The 24,094-nt window shown below is 39.2% G+C and overlaps 1 protein-coding gene across 7 annotated transcripts in view; it reads right to left on the reverse strand.

The window, feature by feature from the left end:
* The window catches only part of DIP2C (disco interacting protein 2 homolog C), a 325,883-nt gene that overhangs the window by 93,262 nt on the left and 208,527 nt on the right, over window positions 1-24,094 (reverse strand). For all 7 annotated transcript variants that reach the window (XM_080385105.1, XM_080385104.1, XM_080385106.1 and 4 more), the window contains 5 exons: window positions 18,791-18,922; window positions 17,311-17,430; window positions 16,109-16,306; window positions 5,975-6,066; window positions 1,973-2,083 (listed from right to left, as the gene is read on the reverse strand). In XM_080385105.1, coding sequence (XP_080241231.1) covers window positions 1,973-2,083; window positions 5,975-6,066; window positions 16,109-16,306; window positions 17,311-17,430; window positions 18,791-18,922 — 653 coding nt within the window. The remainder of the gene's footprint in view (window positions 1-1,972; window positions 2,084-5,974; window positions 6,067-16,108; window positions 16,307-17,310; window positions 17,431-18,790; window positions 18,923-24,094) is intronic.

The following is a 24,094-nucleotide window of genomic DNA, read 5'->3' on the forward strand; positions in this document are numbered from 1 at the left end:
TACCCATGTGAGCACTCTGTACGATCTTAAAGTGTACATAGTCTGCTCACCATTTTTTGCTGATGCATTTAAAATCTGTTTTATATTGAAATAATGCACCATGTTATGCAACTGCCTCAAACTGTCTTAAGGTACTGCACTTATATGAATGCATGGCGATAGCCTGATGCAAAAGTGCTGTATTTCTACTAAAATAATTATCCTCATTCTATACTCATGTCCACCTCCCAGAGCTCTCATCATTTTACAAATAAAGTAGCATAACCCTATTCCTCAAAGCAGGTAGACTAGTGGAGGTCCCATTCTCTCTCCTTGCATGGCCTTTCTAGCTTGCCTGCACCTCTCCTCCAGTCTCAGCCAGTTAAGCTGGGGCACCTCCTGTCTCCTCTTTCCCTTGGTTCCCAGTGTCCTTCCTTCTACTCAGCTACCTCACGTCTGCTCAGCTGGATCATGGCCTTTTCTTCTCTAATCCACTCGCTTTCCCCCATTCTCTCCACTCCTTCCCCAGTTCACCAAACAATCCCTTCCTCCAGCTACCACCACTTCTCTCCCTGTCAGCTTCTGGTTTCATCATGGCAAGGGCTCACCACAGATGTTGGCCAGGGCATGTGTGAACACAATGCAGAAATGATGAGATTAACTCAGCCTGTCAGAGGTGAGGAAGGTTCCAACATGTTCAGTTAGGAAGGAATCTCCAGATATTTTTAGCTGTTAAATTGTTACGTGAGATGTGCAAACTGCAGCCTTTATGTGGGCTTAGAAACTTGTTTTCATGGTTTTTCATTTGAAAGGCAGGCTACCTGTCCATGAAACAAAGATCTGAGCTTCTGCTCCAGGGTGCTGTGACACCCGAGCATTTCAAAGAAAAGCCCTTGGCAACTGAAAAATTGAAACTGTGAGCAAAGCAATAGATTTCCCCAGCCCCTTCCTTGGGAACACTTCATAGCTTCAGTCAACACTATCCAAAAGAATTTAGTTTAACAAAAAAAGCTTCTAAGGATTAAAGAACACACTTTGTGTGGACAATTCCTGACCAAATAATTAAAGTAAGGTGTTATTAGTGCTAGCTAATAAAAAAGGCATTATATAAGCAGATATTTGGGAGAACCTTACTACAGGCATTGCGGCCAGCCATGGTGAAATTAAGGGGATATGACAAAAAGAACTTGTAATGAATAAATACATTTTGTTGCATTTACAGCCTTCGAGGCATACATCCTCAGAAGAAAATGCAAATTCAGCAACATCAGTGTAAGCTTCCCAGCTGTGGCTCGCCTACACCACCAAACCCCCTCCTCTCATTGCCTCCAGGCATTCTTTCTGGCTGGAACTGCTGTACCTGTCTGCTAACACTCCCCTAGGATGCTGCTGAATCTCTGATCCAATGCTGGACATGAAAAGCTTGTGATTAGCAATGGCCAGTAACCTCTATGAATGTATGCTCTGCGGCAAAAATTCCCAAGCTTTATTTGTTCAAGTGCCACCCGTGACAGAGATGACCATGGTGACAGAAGCTTCAGGATACATATGCACATACAGACACAGTAGAAGGCATTTTCATAACTGCTTTGAAGTAGCATACACAGCGCTAGTGGCACTGTAACATAGCTTGCGTTGCAGGGACAGGTGGAAAATCAGCAGTTGTTGCAAATGATTCTTTGTCAGTGGCAACACTAGAATGTTTTGAGAGGCTACAAAGATAATCCATCTAGGATTGGTAGATCTGTTCTCTTGGAAAATTTTCCTTTCCTTTTCCAGACAGACCTGCATTTACTGAAACTGCAAGCACATCCTCAGATTTCCATCACAGAAAAGAAGGATCTATATATAACTCACCACACAGCACTGTCTTTGTATCCTCAGACACAGAGCTAGTTAACCACAAAAATGTACTCAGAAAGCTATGGTCAGTTGTGATTTGTTCTGATGCAAGTTTTAAAATGCAGCACAGAGAAGAAATTCAGTCCCTTACCTTTCTTGTAAGTGGCACTTCAATAGGGACAGGGACAACTTCTGCAAGCAGGCAGCCATAAAATGCTACCATGAAAGCAGCAGGATCATTGTTAGGAAATACGAGTGTTACCTGAAACAGAGAGACATATGTTCAATGTGTTTTATCGCAGCTTTCAACTAATGATAATTGGAGTTTCCATGCTTCCTTTTGGAGAGAGATGATTACCAAAGCACTTCTATGATAAACTATTCAAATACCTAATGAAAGACAAATGAGGAATCAGACGGCATTTATTCTGATAGGTATTCCTTTTGTGAACATTTCTACTCAGGATATAATTAAAATATTTTCACACTGCATTGTTTCCTACACTGACAATACCTTTCATCTGGCTCTCAATTTACTGATTGCTTTACAGATGTTAACTAACCAAGTAAATGGAATTAATATAATTCTACGTTCCACTTTAATAATTTGCTTGAAGTTACCAAAAACTAAGTGGATCTGTGACCAATTCAGATTACCGAGACTTACTATGCCACTATGCAAGTTGTTAACCTATTATGTTTTGCCTCGCTATGCTTTGCCTCATATAACAGTTTCATTTTAGGACTGGACTGTTGTCCAAGTGTAGAAGTTTCTGTGTACTGTGTGAACACAAATACCTGATATCTAGAGAAGCAAACATCACATCCAGAGCTGGCATACAGCATGCCAACCTAGGCTTCAATTTTTTGAACCTCACAGCTTCAAGGCTAGGGCTACAGAATTACTTAGATAGAAGAATGCCAAAGAAAAGACCACGGAAAATCATCTGTATGCTTCTTAGGTGCTCTTCTTCACCTGGTGTGCTGAACTGTGCAGCTTACTTTTGTGGGCACTGCAGACAATATCTTAGATCCTGCAGGGGCAAAGGGGAAGGAGAAGAGAGAGCGCTCGGTCTCGCTGAAGATCCAGCGAGTTGGGCCATGACCCTCCTTGCAAAGACAGAGAATGCTACTGCTCTCGCTGGTGAATGACCTCAGTGGCCAGATCTTGTCTATATTTTTGTTTTGGTTCCATCAGATGGACGCTTTCAGTTCATGTCTTAAACAGCTGTAATGCAGCTGGCAACTACCCTGCACAGTCAAATGAAGTGGCATGCAAAAAGCGTGGTGAGTGATTTCAGACTCAATTCCATTGGGCTTGCATACAGCATCCCAGTGTACTATTACAGCACCTTAAAATTTGCTGAAACTATTCAATAACTCTTGAATTTTGACACCCAAGGGCTTCTGTGTTTCAATTTCTCAAATTAAAATCAACATGTTTTTATATATGCACCAAGGTTTAGTTATTAGAAATTATAAATGTTTCCAGAGTTTTCACATGGCTTCAAAGATAGTTGCCTTCCATTTATTTCTTCAAACTACAAGAAATCTAACCAACCTTGTCCATCTGGGTCCAAAATATCTGGTTTTAGGCTGAAGACTGTAACTTCATAACTGTTTAGAGAAACTTCAGAGAAAGTACATTGCTACTTTATCTGTACGCTTGCACATGAAATAATCCAACTGCTGGAGATGGCTGAGTGGAGCTTACTGTATGCATCTATATGCACATACCATAAAGAGCCTCAGGGGGAAGAGAAAGAAAGGGATTTTGCTGGGTGCACTGACTGGATGGTAGAGTTTGCTAAGCCCAGCAAACATCTGAAAGATGTTGAAAGATCCCAGTACTCTGAGGATTGTTGGGTTTTGTGTTGGTCTCTGCTTACATAAAGGCAGCGAAGGTTTGGCTGGGAATCTTTGCAAAGCAGCTGATGGAGGTGAAAAAATCTGACTGAAGTCCAGTGGGAATGAGGCATTAACTTCTCCTCCAAAAAAACCATTAATCACTAACAGACCTATACCAAATAAATAAATAATGTGTGTAAAAGCAAAAAGGGATAAAGCTGAAGGAAATCAAACCATACAGTGCCTACTACCAGATGCGGATCTGGTTATCTAGTAGATATTTCAGAGGGCAAGCTTGATTTCCATTCAGCTGTCTGGGGTGACACAAGGTTAAATTTCTGAAGTTACTATAGAAGACAAATGCAGTTCGTCATGTACTATAATAATACCAGAAACAGGGAATGAAATGCAGGCACATTCATTTATTTTTTGGCTCAGATAAAGAACCAAAGAGGTGATGTAACGGTAGTCATGAAAAATAGAGACTGTATTGATAGAAAATGCTTTTAAAGGGAAAAAGGTCTTTCTGAATTCTATATAATATTAACATATGGAAACAATTACACTTGCATTTAGAAAACACCAGAAATATATGCCTGCATTTCATCTAGTATTTAAAAAACTACCTTTAACTGTTGTCACAGAGATTACATTACTTAGAATAAAAAGCCATCTTCAAAGAGGTCAGAAAGCTTTTACGTTATTACAACAGGGGCATAACAGCCAGAATAACAGCCTAGAACATCAGAAGTACAGTAACACCTCATCTTCAGCACGAAGCTGCTTCAAATGATCATGTTTCTGTTACACGGGGATGTTTTTACAACACAAAGCATATGCTTTCAGCACTCAGCTATAAACATTTTTTTCACTGTAATCTAGGTGGACTTATTTTAGAAGAGCTGCAATTTGCTCTTTATGCGTCCTGCACTAGCTAAACTTCCAGCTTTCAGCCTGAATCATCCACAAATCCTTTCTTAATGTTAGAAGATGCCAAGGACTGCTGTAGTAAATGAATACGAAGCTGGGCAGTTAGCACACAACAGATATGGAGAGACGCACGCTGCCCATATGCAAACTTCATTCCTTTCGGAGCCTTCTGGGTGGATTGTTTTGATGTGTACACTTGAACAACTTGTTTCTTCTGCTGTTGCTTAGAGACAGACGTGTAAGTCAAGTAAAAAAGATTCTTCAGATCTCACGCCTGGCTGAAAGCCATTGTAGGAAACAACTTAGATAAAGGATCTCGAGATCCTTTAGTTAAATTCTTTATGATTTATTTGAAAAAGAAAAGTAGGAAGGACTGTCAGGTTTCATTTTAAATTTTTTTTTCTATTTTCTTCTGGGAAGCTTTATTGCATGCTTTCACTTTTGAAGCCCTAAAAAATGTGTAATGCAAACAGGCATGTTTCTCACTTGTGGCACAAAAGGACCGAGTGAACCAACAGTCTCAGAATTACTGTCAGACCCTGGGGGAGGAAGATTTAATTCTACCCTCACAACTTCAAGCACTACGGCAAGACTACAATTTGCATTTCTGACACATTTGTTCTGGAATATCCATTCCACAGCTTAAAGCCAACCTGGAATGGGACCTGTGGAAATTTCTGTGCATGCTTTGGCAGATAAAGGGGTAGCAGGCTTGGCCAGCCTTGAGAGATGAAGGGGTAGGTGTGTAAGTACATCATTAGCAAAATCACAGGATGTTCTTGTCACCATTTAACAACTTCAAATGTGACCTCTGTAACCCCTGCTCTCTACAGATTTCATCCACTCACCTAAATTCAGCATTTAGCAATAGCTGCATCAGAGTCAGGAACTATGAATGGAAATATCCTCCATGTTACCAGTCAGCGTAATTTATTTATTTCACTAGCTGCCAAAATGTGCTTACTTTGCTTGTCTTTGTCCTCCGCAATGCTTCTCTTGTTTCTACCATCTCCACAATGACAAAGTCATTAGTAAGTAGGTTTTTTTACCCACATGACACCTCCAGGCTCCATAAGCAAGCTTTTGCTGAACACTGCTGTTCTATGTCCAAAAATGACTTTCCATGGGAATGTTTATTGTTGATGTTGCCACAACTTCTAAGTTACTATTCAGTGAGTACCAGTGCAGGTTAGTTATTACGCAGTTCAAAACACCTGTCTGAATGATCATTCTTTTTCTAACTAAAAGGCAGATTTCACACACACACCCCAACAGTTCATTTATTAATTCCCTCTGACCACCCAAATACCTCATTCTCTCTTAGTCAACGTGGGATCTCAATTATTAGCAATTAAAAAATCATTAACATACTCACCCTGTCTCCAGGTCGTACCATTGGTTCTTGTTTTGTGCCTAATTTATGTAGTATATTGTAAGCAACCTTCATACTTCTGGTCCAAAGTTTGCCTATTAACACAAAATTGGTGAAATTAATTTTAAAATTCTTCTTATGTTTTACCAGCTTTTTAAAGAGAAAGAATACCTGAGCAATGAAAAAAAAAAAAAAAAGACTAGGAACATTTATAGTAGTTCTTCAACTAAACAAAACACCACTACTGGGACTAGGGGAAATATTTAAATACTTATCAGAAGCTTTGTTTGAGCTTCTTTTTTTGAGAGAGCAGCATTAAAAAAAAAAAAAAAAAGAAAGAAAAAAAATAGTTTTCTTCATGGCAGAAATTTCTTACTTTGAAGAAAATTGGATCTTTGCTCCAAAAGTTAACTGTTAGAGAATGGCGGGGACATCACCAAGTCCAGACACTATCCTAGCACCCTTAGCTGTAGCAAGCTGGACAAGTTGCATTTCAGCCCAGACTGACCTCCGAGGGTGTTGCTCAAGGTTCTTGATGGCACTTCTCTCACCCCAAGCCACAAACAGAAAAAGGAAAAAGGTCCCAAGAAGCAGAGACAAAGAAAAAAAACCCCAGCAAACAGAAAACACGCCACAGCCAAAGGGGCACACAAGCAGCAGGGACCCTCTGATCCTTAGGACATCCATATGGCCGTGTTTCACTCTTAATTCTGGCCCTTCCTCGACTTAACCTGGCTTTTTCTTCTCACCTATTCCCATACTCTCGCTTCTTTCAGTTTCATTTCACTTGCTCCAGGCACCCTTCGTTTTTACTGTCTCTCCCTTGCTTCATCTCTCCAGCTCCACACTTAGTTAATCCTTACCAAGATTTCACCCCAATACTCACTCAGTTTATCTCACCAAGACCTCATTGGCCATGTTACACGCCTTTCATTAATCTTTCAAGCGATCAGCATCTTCCAACTACAAAAGCTCTTTCAGATGGCCTTTGTTTAGAGACCTTGTTACTTCCATTTGAACAATACCGACTGTAACAGTCCTTGTTCCTGGCTGGCCCCTAGGTACTGTCTTTAAGCAGTATTCAATCTGACAGTAACAAATCTTTAATTCATGCCCACCAATAACTTCAACGATAATAGGTTCTGACAACAGATTACCTATGGGGTTCAGCAGTTGAGGCTCCCAAACATACGGTATTGCTATTTATAACTAAGCCAAGCAGTTGTTATAGTAAATTCTTCCACATCCTGGTTATAAAATGCAATACTATCCAATTAGTTTCCAGTGCAAATCTGGTGTAAATACAAAGTACAAGGAGAAGGACTGACTTTCTTTTTTTCCTCTTAAGGGAAATGGGAAGGGTCACTGCTGCTTGTTACTGAGAAAGTACTAAATGCAATTACTTCTTATGAAAATGGTAATATTGTATCATCAAACAATGTTTTGCAAAATTTTTGTTTATTTGCAATTACTCCAGTATTTGCATGCTGAACGGCCTCGATGCTCAGAAATAAACATAACTCAATTCTGTTCCACTAGAAATTCAGCATGGATACAGGAGTATGTCTGCAGGATTAATCCTCACAGCACTATGACAGAACTACCTGCATTTGATGGAAAGAAAGTCTTTAAAAGCATCCCTGCTGCACAGTCAACACTTGAATTTGACAAGTAAGCTGGAAAAAACCAAGGATGCCTTAAGAAAGCAAATATTCTTAAAGGTTTCCAACATTAAAGTTTCAGTGGCAACAAACTTCAAAGAGCAATTAGTAATGATACAGAAAATTGGAGAATGGAAATCAAAAGCCTGGCAAAAGTTCTGAATTGCAAGAAAGAACCATCTTTACACAAAACACTTTCAAGCTTGAAATGAACATTGAATGTTTAATTGCTTTTCTGAGAGACATAAGGGGCTGCTGTGAAAAGTTCTGAGCTATAGAGATTAAATCTGTTACAAGTTTTAAATTTGCATTTATGATATTCACACTAATTTTTCACCTATTAAGTGCGCCATCTTACAATATTTTCTTCAAAATCTAAGGGCTATTCATATTAAAGTATTTAGATGCATTCTTTCAGAAGTACCCAGGTATGCAGCGCAACCATCTCCACATAAGTGATCTGAGTAAATGCAGAAATTAGGTTGTCTCAAAGACTAACTAAATTTAAAAGGGTACTTTCTAGTAAAGTTTTAAATAATTAAGTCTTCAAATACATTTTGTCATAATCCTCTTTTATTGCCAATATTTTATTTCAGCTTCTGAAACATAAGAGCATATATAATGCTGCCTCCCTAATTCCTCACCTTTCCATTTAAATACCCTTTGAACTGCACAGAAAATGCCCATAATACTTCCTAACTGTCAAAGACTTCCATTTTCTGTCACCACAGCCCTTTCCTGCTCTATTTACCTGTGCAATATCAAACTATGTTAATTAGCCAAGCTAACTGCATGTGCACATGTGTATGAAACTGTGGAAAACCAGAACAAAGAAGCTAGTTTGCATTCAGCTGGGAAGGAGCTGGAATAGACAGTCTCTCCTGAAGCCCTTAAAGCTCCATACCTTCACCCCAGCCCCTGCCTGCTCCCAGCTGCTGCTGCCTCTGCTCCCGTGCAGGCAGCCCCCGTGCAGGCAGCCCCCGTGCAGGCAGCAGCAGCCACGGGCAGGCAGAGCCCACGGGGCAGCCTCGCCAGCAGGCACAGCAAAGTCCATGCGCATCTTGAACTGGATCGTGTTCAACAGGAAGCCCATAATTTTTCTTCCAGGGTATATCGCTGTGTTCCAAAAAAAATAAATAAAGGGCTACAAAAGGAGCAGTAATCCAGAAGCTGGAGGCAGGAGTGTATGAATGATCAGGGCCACATCTATGGCTGCTGCATGGGGTACCAGCTTCTGACCAGAGGTGCACGGAACCATGCATTTATTTTGCCATCTTGGCTGCTTGCCCCCCCCCAACATCACTGACAAACACAAAGGACTTGATGACTGCAGGATAAAAGCCCTCGGTAACGGAGGATGTTACAAAGAAGGAAATCTTTGAAGTATTTCCTTCCTTGGTTCTGCCTAGGTTGCAATACAGTGTAATTCTTCCTTTGCAAACTTGAGAGATTAGACATTGCTGGGAAAAAGCCGATTGCTAAAACCTCTCCCACAAATCCCAACGCTGCGACCTTGCTGTGACCTCCATACGGTGCCACATCTGTGCAGTGGGAGGGGGAGACCTTGGCAAGGAGGCCAGATGTGCTTCGTCCAAGGCTTTCTCTCTGAGACAGGGCTTAGGGCTGCCAGGCCGATCCTTGTACAGGCTAAACCGTCCTCGTTACACGGGCTACAGCAGAAATCTGGCTGTCTGCGGCTGCTCACGATATGCCCTGCTGTCCTCAGCCGGAGTGCAACGAGACACTGGTCCTCCGCAGATAAACACGCTGCCATTAATCTTCTAATAAGTTAGTTGGCTTGAAAACAGGACGGCAGATGTAGGAAACTCAAGCAAGAGTTTCATTTAGCAGTGAGTGGACCAGCCGATGTTTCAGCTCAGTGCCAGAGCTCCTTTCTTCCAGCCACACTGCCACAGCAGAAAGCTGTGGGAACTGCCAGCAGTGCTGCTGCCTCGCTGCCATTTCCCCGGGGATAGACCGGACCCCATCAGCCCTCCTCTTCCTCACCTTCCTGCCTGCATCCCCACCCCAGCACCATCCTTCACAACTGCCCTACCTACCTCACCGGGGACAGGATTTGTCCCTGCTGGTCTCTGATCTGCTTACCAGCCATACATGAGCAGCTACTTTCTTGTATTTAAAAATGAACAGGTGGTAAAAGATCTACAGAGATAAGTCATTAGTGAGAGATCTGAGTCTCTAGTGGTGGTCCAGGCACAAGGGTACCCTCCAGAAGGAGCCTGGGCTCTGCAGACCCTGTGCTGTGTCTGCCAGTCACACACACGTTGTGGGTAACACGGGGCACTAGGTGTTTACTAGTACCTAGATGTTTAAGCACTTGAATTACCACTCAGTTTTCAGGTCACAAAACTATCTCCTAAACAAAGCAGATTGGTAGGTGCTCACAGAAGAGCTTCCCAAGTTGATTTGGGAAACAAAACCCCAACAACATCCAGTTAACACATAACTTGCTGCTACTACAATTTACAACCTTGTTCCTACCTCCCATCAAGCCGCTAATTGTGGTGCTGCTTTCCAAGATCTTGTATAACGCCATAAGATGGTAAGAAATTAAGCTTTTCTCCACATCTATCATTGCCTAACTTATAATTGCTTAAGCATTTACTGAAATAAATCTTCTTTTTCTAAAGATGACTGCATCTTCCTCAGCCACTTCTGTCACTTGCCCGGAGTGCTGCTGCCAGGCTTGCACGCCCTAGGCGCAGTGTTTATACAGGGAGGCCTTTAATGCTCTTCACATAGTTGCAAACTAAACTGAGTGTTCCCACTGCCCAGCAAGTATCAGCAAGTACTGCTATGCCTCTGAACCCCAGCCATATCCAGCAGCCATCGTGTACACAAATATTCTCAGTAGGACAGGATGGAAAACAGCATCTCTCTGGCAGCTGTGACAAACTCTGTTAACACCTGTGTGGGGCATGTCCCTGTTCCTTTGCCGCTGGAATTTTGATTTAGTTGAACAGTAGCAACTCTACTATAGTAGCAACCACATATTTTACATTTAATTTGTATTCGGTCTTGTTCTTTTTTAAACAGTCTATTCGGAGAGCAGTATCTTTTACCAACTGAAATTTAGCAAGCTAGAGTTAAAAGCCAGTTCCATCTGGACAAGCAACACATTATGAGAGTAAAGGAAACCACCAGGTCTTAAAATCCACATAAAAAGGGATCAGTTAACAAAAATCAGATGTTTTCCACGTGGCACCGAAGTAAATGCCCTTCCTCTTCATTTGCCAATCTGTAAAGGGACTATACATTTGTGTTGAATGTAAAGAAGGTTATAAGAGAAAAGCTGTATCAGGGAGAAAACTCGAGAGAGAAAACAAACCACAGTCAAGTTCCTTATCATCTTCAGGATGCTTTTCAGAACCACACAGCACTAACTCAACAAAGCCAAACCAGTGGTTGCTTACCAATCTCCGTGCACAGCAATTGCGAGACTGCCAAAGTTTAACTGCAAATAATTTTGTCAAATATTCATTTTCTCAGTATCACAGTAGGACATTTCTTATATTAAATAGAAACAAGAGTATTTATTAAAACTCGTATAAATGGCAAACTTCCTAATGCTATGCAGGTAAAGCGGCATTTTTTCTGCTTTGCAAAATAATAGTCACAGTTATGCTGCTCTGTTAGCTCTTTTTTTCATAAACCTTTTTTAGAACCATCCAAAGCAGCAAATGAAGTTGCTGCTTTTTGGGAGAAAAAATCCAAAGAAAAAGAACAAAAATATTCTGTTGCAGAGAATAAAAGGCTCCAGACATACTCAGAATTGAGGTAACCTCGCTACTACAGTGCTTGATATCCCAATCTTAATCATAGATTGTAATACAGATTTTTTAAAGTCGTTTTCTGTCTTTTTATTAAAGAAATAAAGGTTTAAAGTACAAAATAATCACAAGATTGATATCTTTGTACGGACTTGAACCATGACTATCCGTACCTCTGCAAGCACTGAGTTATTTCAGATATAAGGACAATCTGGTTATGTAGCTGCTTGGTTAGGAGACACTCAGTTCCCCCTCTCCTCCTGACAATCGTGAATTCCTGGCTGAGTTGATTCTCACAGCCAGAGGACATGGGAGGAGCTGGGTCGTACACCTTGTGTAGTGTGGGTTGGGGGTGGCTATTTTCAATCTGTTAATAAGTTTCAGCCACCTCAAGGTATCTCCAGTATAAGCTAAATCACCTCTGCTAAGGCAGCATGACTTTGGCCACAAAATGTTTCCAGTTGTGTCAGAGTATTATTTTTTATTGGCAATTAATTTGAAAAAAAAATAGCATTTTTCAGGCATTTATTTCTCCACAGAATCCAAATGGATAAAGAAAAAATACTTCTGTATCCACAGCACCTCTTCTTTTTTGCTAGCCTTGCTGTCTCCAACAGGCCTCTGACATGTGAAACAATACATCAGAGCTACTGAAAATGGTTTTTAAAAAACATGACTAGAGACAGTGTTGGATAATGAAAATGAGATTCTTTGAAGCACATGTAGTTAAGTGGTACTCATTTTGTTGTTTTTAATAATGGTTAAAATAAGAAAGCTCAGAACTTGCTCATCCCAAATTACTTTCAGCTTTTTACTTTTTCCCCAGTCTTTCTGATTATTCTTAGAATAATCATTTTAAGCAAGAAAAGTAACTGTGATAGTGTAAGTACTATATAGGATTTAACTGTCCTTTATTCACATTTTTCCTCTAAGAAATAACTAAGCACTTCATTATTAATACCAACAATACCAAAACCAGATGCCTGACTACTCTGATTAACTTTGTCTGAGCCAGAAATTGTCTTCCTCTTCCTCAGAGCACATATTAGGTTTCTAGTCAGAGTTCAGACTTACATAAAACTCAGTAAAGACATCCTTCCTTCCCATATCTCAGACATTTCAATTTATGCATATTCAGTGATTTGATTTATAAAGGGATTGTGAATAACTTAACTATGATGTTCTCCACTTAACCAAGTTCCCAGAGGAACAAAATATTTGAGAAATAAGTAATATTCAGTGTTTCATTCACCAGAAGGAGTTTAAGAGTTTTGAGTACATTAAATAAAGATTACAACTGAGGCACTCAGAAGAACTTCAAGAACTGAGGCAAACCACTTCAAAAACTTGCTTGAAAAAAAGATGAAGTCTACAAGTGCAGGTATTCGTTTCTTCTATCTACAGTAATTTGAGACACATGGAGGAAAACAGTCCTGACATGCTATGAAGACAATAAGCTCAAAAAACATGCTAAAAAAGACACAGGAGATGTAAGGCATTACAGATTAGATGAATTCCTGAAGAGGAATGGGAAGGCAGAGATGATTTTAAGCAACAGCTGAAAGAATAACTTCTTCAAACTAGTTCTCTTTATGGCACAACAGCATATCATGATCTAGAGCACTCACCACTTAAATCCACACCAACAGTATCATACCCACATCAGCCGCTGTTAGGTAGGGCAATTTATTCCAATAAATCACACAAAGTAGTCTTACCACACCAACCTACCAGTGTCTGTCATGGCATATCGTAGCTTGGCCATTCATCTGACCACTCTCAGACATGTCTGGGCAAGACAGCAGAAGAGTTGTGAGGAAGGTTTTGGAGAAAGAGAATTTTGAAGACTCTCAGAGAGCTCCTTTTCAGCATGCAAGGCCACCAAGGGGAAGTATGAAAGCATCCTGGAGAGATGCAACAGGCCAACACTGCATTTTTCAGGGCCAGAGAGAGCCTGCTGTAAGAATCAAGACTAAGGTGACAGATGGGATGAGACTTCACCATGTAGATGCAGCAAAAGGTCTGCATTTGAAAAGATTTGCTCCCAAAATAACCTGCGAGGTTTGGACACAGAACAGCTGTAACAAAAGTAAAATGTCCAGGTTGTGTACGATACTCAAGCTACAGCCTGAGTATCGGGCAGTATGGCAATATTGCCTACGTGATCCACAAAGGAGGAGATAAATATGCTTGAAGTTATGAGAATAAGTTACTCCTACTCAGAGGGGCTATGACCTAGCTGACAGCTGGAGACGCTCCTGGAATCCAGTTTGCAAAGATGAAAGAAGTCTGGAATAAGCAGGCAAACCTGCAATTCATCCATGCAGAGATGAGAAACCGGAGAAGATGCTGTGTATGAAAAAAGTAATGACCAAAAGACATCATGTAGAAACCTCCTCTTAATCAGAAAGTTGGAGGATGAATCAAGAGGATTTCCATGAAGACATGAGAGAGTGTGAGACTGAAGCTGAAAGAGTAAACAGAGGTAAGATATTCAAAAAGAGTTGTATAGTGACCATCTAGGTAACATGTCAAAGACTGAACCTCTAGAAACTTAGAATTATTCTTCAAACTCTTGAATATTTCTCAAACAGTGAACATACGAAAATTCCTGGTAATAGTGTTTACTTAAATTGGCAAAGAACCTAAAATTAACTGTGAGATACAAACTCAGAAGCTACCAAAAGACTTCAGTGTTGATATTTTAAAGTTTTGGTCATCTGATCATAGCATGCACACAAGGAAATTAAGTGTCGTATTAATACCATGTGGTAGGATTATGGAATAAGCTCACCTTTTCAAAAGTTTATTACCTACTGGGGCCAGTGGAAATATGCACAAGGATAAAAATTAATGAATAAAAGTGTCTTTGCTGAGTTTAAGCCTTAATGTCTATTAATATTCAAGTTTTAAAAAATGCCATGCCCATGATTGCTAGAAAATACTAGACATGAAAGATGGACTAGCCACAGCAAAATCATTTATAAAGTCACAAATAAAATGGCAGGTGGCTGTAAAGTTAATGATATTTCAAAGCAGCTGTCATTTAAGAAAACTGCCATGGCACATTGAGTGGACATTTCCCATGAGGAAGAATGTCAGCTTGAAATCTAGCTAGCAGAGAAGAATTCACTGAATCTCTTACAAATGTTTTGGTTTGTAACATCTTTTATCAATTAAAAAAAAAAAAAGAAAAGACAAAAGAGCTGATTTTTTCTGAACTCAGGAAACTACAGAAAGGCCAAATGGAAGCAACGAGAACATGAGTTTTAGTCCCATTTTTCTCAGAATTTGGACAATTCAGATGAGGGGTTGGGAAAGAGTTATGTTAGGACAGAGAAGCAGGCTAGGTGGCTCCATGAGCCACATGGATGAGTTCCTCAGGTTGATTTGCTCAGCCTACAGCCCTTTGGGCAAAGCAGGACATATGCTCAGACTCTCTGGACAGAATCCCATATTCAGGAAAACGGTCTGACTCTCACTAACATCTTAATTTCTTTTCCTGTCCAATTTATTTAGGCCATTCAGTAGATGATATGAATTGCTCTTCCACAAGCATGTAATTGCAAACTCAAAATTCTTCTCTAGTTCCGAGTAAATGTCCTTAAGGAAGAAAAAACATTGATCAATGGTGAATCATAGGTTTGCCTCCTAATTTAAGTAACTTCTTTACTCCGAGTACCTGAAGGGAAAATGTTTCATGCATGACCTTCAGTTGCAAAGGTTCTGTTATGCTTTGAAAGCCTTTAAATACATGTGCAATGCCAAACTTGCAGCAGACATCTTTCTGGCCAGGGACCATCACTCAATCTGATTGCTGAACAGAAAGGAGCATTCAGCACTGAACAAAACAGGCAAACCTCTATATCACAGCATGTGAAAACACTCTCTGCACAGAACTCTAGGCCCCTGAGAAGGTAGAAATAAATAAAAAAAACAGAATAAATTCTTACATCCATATGAAAAAACATACATAAATACTCCAACTTGCTTTCAAAGTTGGATGGTTATTCATAACAACTCCTTTGAACATTTCCCAAATGGCCCCTGAACATCTCAAAATTAGAATATATTTGTCAGAGGTATCCTTATGTTTATTTTTATTTGGTCTTTCTTGATTGCAATAGATTGTCAGGCAGTACCTGTTGAATTATATCAACATACCAAAGATCATGCTGAAATATATCCTGGCAAATCTTTTTCAGGGGGTATATTTACTAGCTGTACAACTATGTATCAGGAGGAATAATTCAAAACACACTTACTAGAGTGTCAGTAGAACATAGGAAAAAGTCCTATTTTAATTTCTTCAGGAAGCTGGTGAGTTTTGTATACCAGGTTCTGCTTTTGCAGAACAAAGCCTGGGCAATATCCAAGGGCAATGGATTTAGAAATTAATCTTCAGGAAAATCTTCTCTAGGATGTATTTAAAAAGTGGTCTTAATTTATAATCTGTGATTCCATGGGTATATGTACTCAGCTCTTTTCCTATTTGTGAAATAAATCATACTGTAACATCTTGGCAATCCATCAGACACCAAGAGCTTCAGAATCATCTTACCTTACTCAGAAATGGAACAGATGAATCCTTAGAGGGCTTTTTTCACTGTGTATTTATGCATTTACTATACCTGCGGACACTGTACACAATATATAAAAGCACAAGGAGTTTGAAGAGCACTCACCGTAAGTGAGAATATACAGTGGTTTTCCATTAGTATCCATAGTGGTTAGGCAAGGAGCTTTCGGTGAGATGGTGCCCCATCGCTGCAAAGCTGCTTCCAGAGAAGGCGGCCAATTTGTAACCACACCTAATTGTTCCCCACGCATAGCCAACATCTGAGCTCCTTCTGGCTTTGGCTGGTTTGGATCTGGCTGTTGAACTTATGATTATGAAAAGATATACAGTTACCATGTAAATTCTATACCTTGTGTACACCTGTGTAACCAAGAGAATAAGTTACCTTTGCAAAATATCCTGAAAATAATGTTAGAAGGTATTGAGAAGCAACACAGAAATACAACAGAATAATTAACTTTTAACTTTAAGAGAGATGAAGCAACTGAAACATCTCAGGAATGCACGTGCTTATCCTTACACTAGCTCTACAAGCAGGGAAAGAAACTGCTGAGGCAGCATGCATATATTTATCTCTGAAATAATCAACTATCTTTATTCCTAAATAGGGATGGAGAATACTTCTTCCTGGCAAAAACACAGTAATGAGATGAAACTGCAGAACTACTGAAAAAATGTACTTTAACAAGTCATCAGTAACAGACCGATTTAAGTCATGCTCTGTTACCATACTTTGTTATAAACTACAATGAAGACTATTTAAATCTCCACATCCTGGCAGATCTTAATTCTCAAAGCACTGACCTCCTTAAAAAAAAAAACAACAACAACAACAACAAAACAAAAAAAAAAAAAAAAAAAAAAAAAACAGAAAAGAAAAATTCCTTCATTGACTTTATCCTTGTTTCTATCTTACATTTAGTTCATTTTTTTCAATGCTTCTCTGTTACACAAAGGATGTGTAAAACATTTAACATGCTCCCTCACTAACAGTTTTTCTCATATTGGTGTTCAAAAGCAATGGCTGTAACCCACAGCTGAATGTTCATAAAGCAAAGCTTCCCTCCACTCCCTTCTGTTGTTTCTTTGCAAGCAGAACCAGGAGCTGAGCAAACAAGAGAGACTTTTGACTCTACAGCACTACATCCAAGCTCACTACGAACAGATTCAACTAAATACCGATGCTTTTTGGTACTTGCCAATACAGGGAAGGCTTACTTGGCTTTCTAGAAAGTCAATCTATGAGACAAACATTTTACAGAGTTTTAATAAGAGAACCCCAAACCTTTTGAAAAACAGTCATTTTACCTTCTAACAATTCCTCAAAGTCATCTACAAAGAACTCTCGTAATGGTGGTCGTTTGGGCCGTTTTAGTGTATTGACCAGCTGCTGAATCTTTGCTGACACTCTGCTGCTCACTGGTACTCCTGCAGGACAGGGATCAATGGAGACATCAGTCGACTGCTATGCTGAACGCCACCAGATGTTAAGTGGGGTAAGAAAAGGTCTAGGACTGCAAGGTCACCACCACTACAGTTTCATGCCATACCGTGACTCAAGTATTCAACATTAAGACATAAGATCATTTCAGCAAAAAAGAACAATGACGCCTAGAGTTTAAATAAAAAACAGTACAACAATGTCAGAGTGAGGTTGCAAAATTAAGAGGGGAAATGGCACATAGACTGAGGGAGAGAAGCACAGTGAAAAACCCTTCCCTACAGCCAATACCAGTAACCTTACAGAACTCTTCCCTAAGCATTGGCAGTGGTCAGTGAGAAGATGGGCAGTGGCTCTCCCCATGATCACTGGCCATACCGATATTGTCTGACTAGACTGCAGCTCAGCGAGGAGTATGGGTAATAGGCTCTGGCCCATCATTCACTCTGGTTTGCTCTTTACACTGTAGTGGACGCCTGTCCCATATCCACATGAAACATGGTTCACATCTTTGTGTTACTTCAGCATGACTCTGTATTCTCTGAACATCCCTACAGCCAATCCCACCAGCCAGCAATCTCCAAAGGGAGGCATGCGTGCCCATACAGCATTTTGAAAAACACAATTCTGGTTAGGAGTATGGGGCAAGGGGCACTTTTATAATATAATCCCATCAATCACCTCCCCTTTCTTTTTCCCTAGTCGAGAGCAAAGCCTCTGCAACATTCATGACAACTGTTCCTGAACTAATGGCTTTCTGTCACTGCATTGCAGGAATTTCAGCTTCCTACCCTTCCACAAGGTTGGCTCCAAAACTTTTACCAAGTGTTTTTTAGAGCTGAAGCTGCTAAGTTTGGATGTGATACACTTGGTCAACAATTCCACACCCTGCTGAAATATTGTTTAGTAAGTTTTAGAAAAGAGGAGCAGTAAATAAGAAAGGGTTTACAAATAACTGTTTTTCAAAAAAACCCAAAAAACAAAACTCAGAAAATAAAACTTCAAACACATCACTTTTCAAGATGTAGCCATCCTACCATGTCACGTTCTTTGTAATTTAAAAAAACATACTAGCTGTAAACAGGCAGCATGATAAAAGTAGATGTAAAGAGATTCACTGCTTTCTTTTGCTGAACAATTTCTGTGGGGAGTCAGCTCTGCTGATCAAGAAATATTTCTCTGTCGGCTTTATTTATACCAGTTTGGTTTAGGACTGTAAAGATGCTGCAACTTTGTACATGTTTATAGGTGAAAAGTGCCCAGAAGAAACAAAGAACAGATGCATACAGTAACCACTAAAAATGTTACGATACTCAAAAAAACCTCCAGTTTTGCTTTGTGACATACCATCACCAGTCTCCATAAGTTCAGCATTTCCATACTTTGGTGCCACTCGTGCTGTTGATCCTTGTGGTCTTTCTACTTGTATTGAGTGTTCTGAGGTGTAAGTGGTAACATCTGGAGGGGCAGAATGATTTTCTGTGAAAAACAAGGTAAAAGGTTTAACCATGAACCTCTAGTTTTGAAGAGCTGAAAAGCAAAGGGGAAAGGACACCATTTGATTTTTTACCCCCAACATCTGAACGAGTGTTATTAATGCACAAAATGAATGTATAAAACTATAATGTACAGCATGATTTTCATAAATAAAGCTTCCACTGATTAAACCAGGGGCTGTATATCTGCAATCATGTAAGCAATAGGCTAAAAAAATGATACAATTAGGTTGTAGGTTCTCCACTGACATTTAATTTTATACTAAGCTAAAGCTTGTGAACAGCTTCAAATGGAAAAGATGCCAACAAATATACTTCTGATATATTATTGCGTAGGTTTTCTAAATAAAAAGAACACAGCATGTTGTCAATCACTTGCAAGTGTCAATACAGATCAGTTTTATAAGCTCTGTATTCTGTATGTGCCAATTTTTGTTAAGAAAGGAATTTATTCATATATATTAGGAAAAAAATCAATCACAGCAGAGTTGAAATCCAGGAGAAAGAAATAAAATTTAAAGAAACATGAACTTTGCATTCTGCATGGACACTTGCTTGTCCACTATTTTTAGACAGAGTTATTTTAATTCTTCCGCATTACAAAGACTTGCCTTCCAGAAGGCAAACACAATTTGGTCTGACTCATGCCAGCACTGCTAAACAATTCCACAGAGCTAATCTTTCTCTTTCATAGCCTGATAACTCAGCATGCTACCACAGTTTGTTTTCCCGTGTTTTCAAGTCTGAGTCTGTATTACCTACGTATTTGTACTATTTTTATGGGTTGTCTCATAATTTTTTTCCAGGTTTTTATCAGCATTAGAGTAGGTGGAGATAAATACCATGAGCAAATAACAACTTCTCTTTCGATTGACATAAAAGATCCCCAGCAGCCTCCGAGACACAAAAGAAGGCAGGTCTTCATTCTGCTGCCACTGAAGTGAAGAGGAATGCTCTCTGTTTTACAGTAGGGTAAGACTCTTTAAAAAGGCAACAATTCTGGGAAAACTTCATCTTGTTCTAATACTATTTTCAAGATGTGTTTTTTAATAAGTATGTCCTACAAGCATTACGGTGACATAACTCTACTAAAACACCAACTTCTACAGAAAATTTTACCTCAAATGTAATTATAAAGCATTTTCATGAGTCTTGAGCTTTGGATCACTGTAATCCTTGTGCTTTCAGTCCCAAATTCATGCACCATCAACACACACAACTAATTTTTATTGCTACACGTACAGTAACAGGATGCTGTATTAGATGCTTATTTTGCATACTTCTCATTTAAAGGTGGCATTTGACAATCATCATGAAAAAGTAAGACATAACATTAATGTTTGTATTCATGAACATCATAAGGACTCAACCTTATCACTCAATCACAGTACCTGGTTGAGGAAAACACAGGATGCTTTTATCGTGCAACTCAGAAACACCTCGCAACCTGCAAATGTCCCATTGAGCCTTTTGATTTTGATCACATCCACTGTTATCATTTTACTGTAACAAACATGTTATATTGTCCTGTAAGTGACCAATGGAAGTATAATAGCTTGGACGATGAAGCTTACGCTGGTAATTGTTTGAATAATGCTGTCATTTTAGATGTCTTGTCATTATCAACCATGTTAGACTTAGCACAATTTTAGCCCTTTCTTGCTAAGTAGCAAGAGCTTTTTATAGATCATGATTGAACTATTCGATAAGTCAATTAAAAATGCTGATGTTTATCTTTTTATTTTTTACTTATAATGCAGTTTGGCTATGCAAATAGGAGAGATCATGACTAAGAAAATAATTGTACTTAGTCAGCTATTAGCTATTAGTAACATGAGAAAGTATTTTTAAAGTTAGCTATAATTGTTTACATCTTCCCAGTGAAGTATTTCCATCTTTTCAGACTTTACAAGGCAAATTAAATTGGAGTTAAAGTATCCTCTTTCAGATTTTAGCACTGAGATGATATTTTTTTTAATGCATGGGAGAGAAGATACATGATCCAAAGCACCACAGAGCAGAGGTGCTCTCCCTTCTGATGTATACCTTTGAAGCCAAATACTTCTTTGTAACACATGGTGCTGGGTAGGGAGAAACAACATAAGAAAGACATTTCCTGCTCTTTAGTAAAAGGGCATCCTTTTGAACAAGCAGCACTGGCAACTGAAATCACCTAGAAGAAACTCCCTTCCCTAGGTGGCCCCCACTGGCTAGCCAGAGAGTGGGGTTTTAGCCCCCTGGCTGCCCATTCGCTGTTTAAATTTCCATTAAGAACTCTTATCCAGCAGAAGAGGAACATTCAGGTTTGTCTTGCCATATTCCTTTAAAGTATCTGCTTAACAGATGTCTTATCATGGCAGCATCTACAGCTGCAAGTTTCAACCATCACATTCACAAATCCTCAGTTGGTTCCCTTCTCAGAGGCAGGTTTGGAGAAATGAGAGTCATACCAACAAAAATTTAGTCTGAATGACTTCTAAAGGAAAAGATAATTGTTATGTGAATTGTACCCTTTTTTGTATAGAACAGTCATTCCAGGTTTAGACCATGGACACAATTGGTACAGAGCTGGTCGGTCTTGTCAGGTAACTTGAAGCATGGTTTGAGCTTTAGTTAAGAAGAACGATCCTGACACATCTGTTGACTAAGAAGTAGAAACTGTGACAGCTGCATGACTTCAAAGCATTTCCTCCACCAAACATACATATTTGCATCACCTCCTCTTCCCATCTCTTCCAATATTCTTGCATTAGAAGATCACAGACAGAACAGCTGCTTCCAGTTAAGGCGCTCCGCATTTCTGCCACTGCAGTGAGATAATTCACCCATTTCATGAAAATCAGAAAGAACCAACAACGCAGAGCACATTCACATAGGGATAGAGCATGTGCAATTGACAGACCCCCATGTATGAGGAGGAGCCAAGAGGTGGGGGAATATTTTCAGTGGAAGCTTGGAAGCACACGAGCACCACGTATTTGAAAAGTCTCCGGGAACTCAAAAAGCATTTCTGCAATACTATACTTGAAGAAAATGCAGCTTTTTCTCCCAAACAAGCTGGCTCTTCTCATTGTTAGGGGAGGGAAATCCAGAGTCAGAGCTGTAGCTTCTTCCATCAGTTAGGTTCCTGCCATACTGAAGTCCAGGTGACGGGATTTTAAACTAGTCCCCTGTATTAGGAGTTAATATTCCCCCTCAGAAGACAAGAATTTTAAGGTTGTCTGAGAATTCTCAGTCATGCTTTATGGCACATGTTTTTATATTTACTTAATAAGAAATCTATGTAGCCTTTAATGTGGATAAAAGCCTTTGATTTTTAAACAGAAACATATTTGAAGCATATAAAAGAAACATTAAATGCATCTACAGGATCAACATTTTGTAGTGAGATGTTTATATCAACTTACAATGATAGGTAAGTGCCATATGATTTTCATTACATGAACTTTGGGATGTGCTTCCTCTCCTTGATTTTTATATACATATAGGTCCAAAACATATAATACAGACAAACGAAAGCACAGATGCCGGAGCATCTTAAAGCTGAGAATAAACATTTAAAGGATATCTATCCTAAACTAGAACTTTGGCCACAATAAAGCAGCAGCAGCTAAATTAAATGAACAGTACAACATAAAAAGCATATAATAGCTAATGCAAATTATCTAAACGATCCACAAAGCTGAACTCTGCTTATATTATAGCCAAGGCCTTTTATCAAATCCCTTCCCAGAACTGCATTACAGTAAACTGGAAAAATCTCCCTTTGATTCTGTGATGCACTCTGGAGGTCAAATCCTAGTGGATATCAGAATGGAGGGGATTTATTGGTTATCATTAAAGGTCTTTCTTGTTGCCCCTTAAATTTGTATTTATCAGAATTGGTATCTTCAGAGCGTGCCAATACGTCCTTACATATTTACAGATGATTTCTCTCTTGCAGGCCGATTGGTCTCTGGAGAACAACTCCTGGACCAAACAAACATCAAGCCATGGGAATACATGTTCTTTGTGATCAAGAACAAATTGTTTCCAGTAGCTGAAGAGGTTCAGAGAACAGGATTATTGTTCTCCCTTGCCTTCTCCCCTACCAAAGAGGATTATTCATCTATGATCACTGGCACACTGCCTCTAAAAGAGCAAGGCTATCTGTGGGAATACTTGAAATTTATTACCTCTTAGAAAACAATTATATGCAAAATCCACCTTCTTGGATTGAAAAAGAACACAAAAGAGCCATTTAATTTCAAATTCTAACAGAAAACAGCTCACCCATGAAGAAATACATCCTATAGTTATCATCTATGCAGCTTCTCTTACGTTTCCAGTTATTTTAGTAACAATGACTGATGGTAACCTTAAGATCACAATCTCTGTTAGCAGATATCACTCATATTTTGTATCCAAATGACCTTTACACTACTATATCACAACTACTGTCCAACTAGAGATGTAATTTAAAGTATCTTATTGTCAGAACAAATAAAAATACGCATACGCTGAGATAAGCTTAACTGTTTCCTTCAGAGGAGAAATCTTTCTAGTCAACAAGGCAAAATAAAACAAGTAAAACAAGTAGTATTCTTCCTCTTCTACAGAATACTGCCATCTTAATTTAGCTCTATAAATGCTGTATTATTTACTGCAAACTCAGTGATTACAAAAGGAGACTTACTGTGCCAGATTTAAAATTACTGAAATGTCACATTATAAAGAAGCTATATTTAAAGACACATTAAGACTTGGTGTGTGAGTAATGTAACCTTTCAGAGTTTGGATAAATTTAATTCTCTATGCTATAATTTCCTCTAGCATTTCATGATGAAGTCACAGAAAATAACCAAATGCAATGATTAATGTGTTCAGAAGTGTATGTGTTTCTAAAACAAGGTTCTAAGCTATTCATTTAGCATGAATTTAAGAATACAATACAAATCCTCCCCCTGACTGCAATCCAGCAATTCCAGACCATGGTGAACGGACTACTTATCTGAAAATACAGGTGTTACATCAAGCTATACTCATAACAAAAAAAAAAAAAAAGGATGCAGACTACTGTTCCAGCACATAAAATCAGGAACATTTAAAAGGCTTCATGTATCTTTCTACATATACTTGAAAAGGAATGATCAGTTGAGGAACAGTCGTGCAAAAC

Source organism: Falco punctatus (genome assembly GCF_963210335.1).
Source record: "Falco punctatus genome assembly, chromosome: 4".
NCBI classification, from domain to species: Eukaryota; Metazoa; Chordata; class Aves; order Falconiformes; family Falconidae; genus Falco; species Falco punctatus.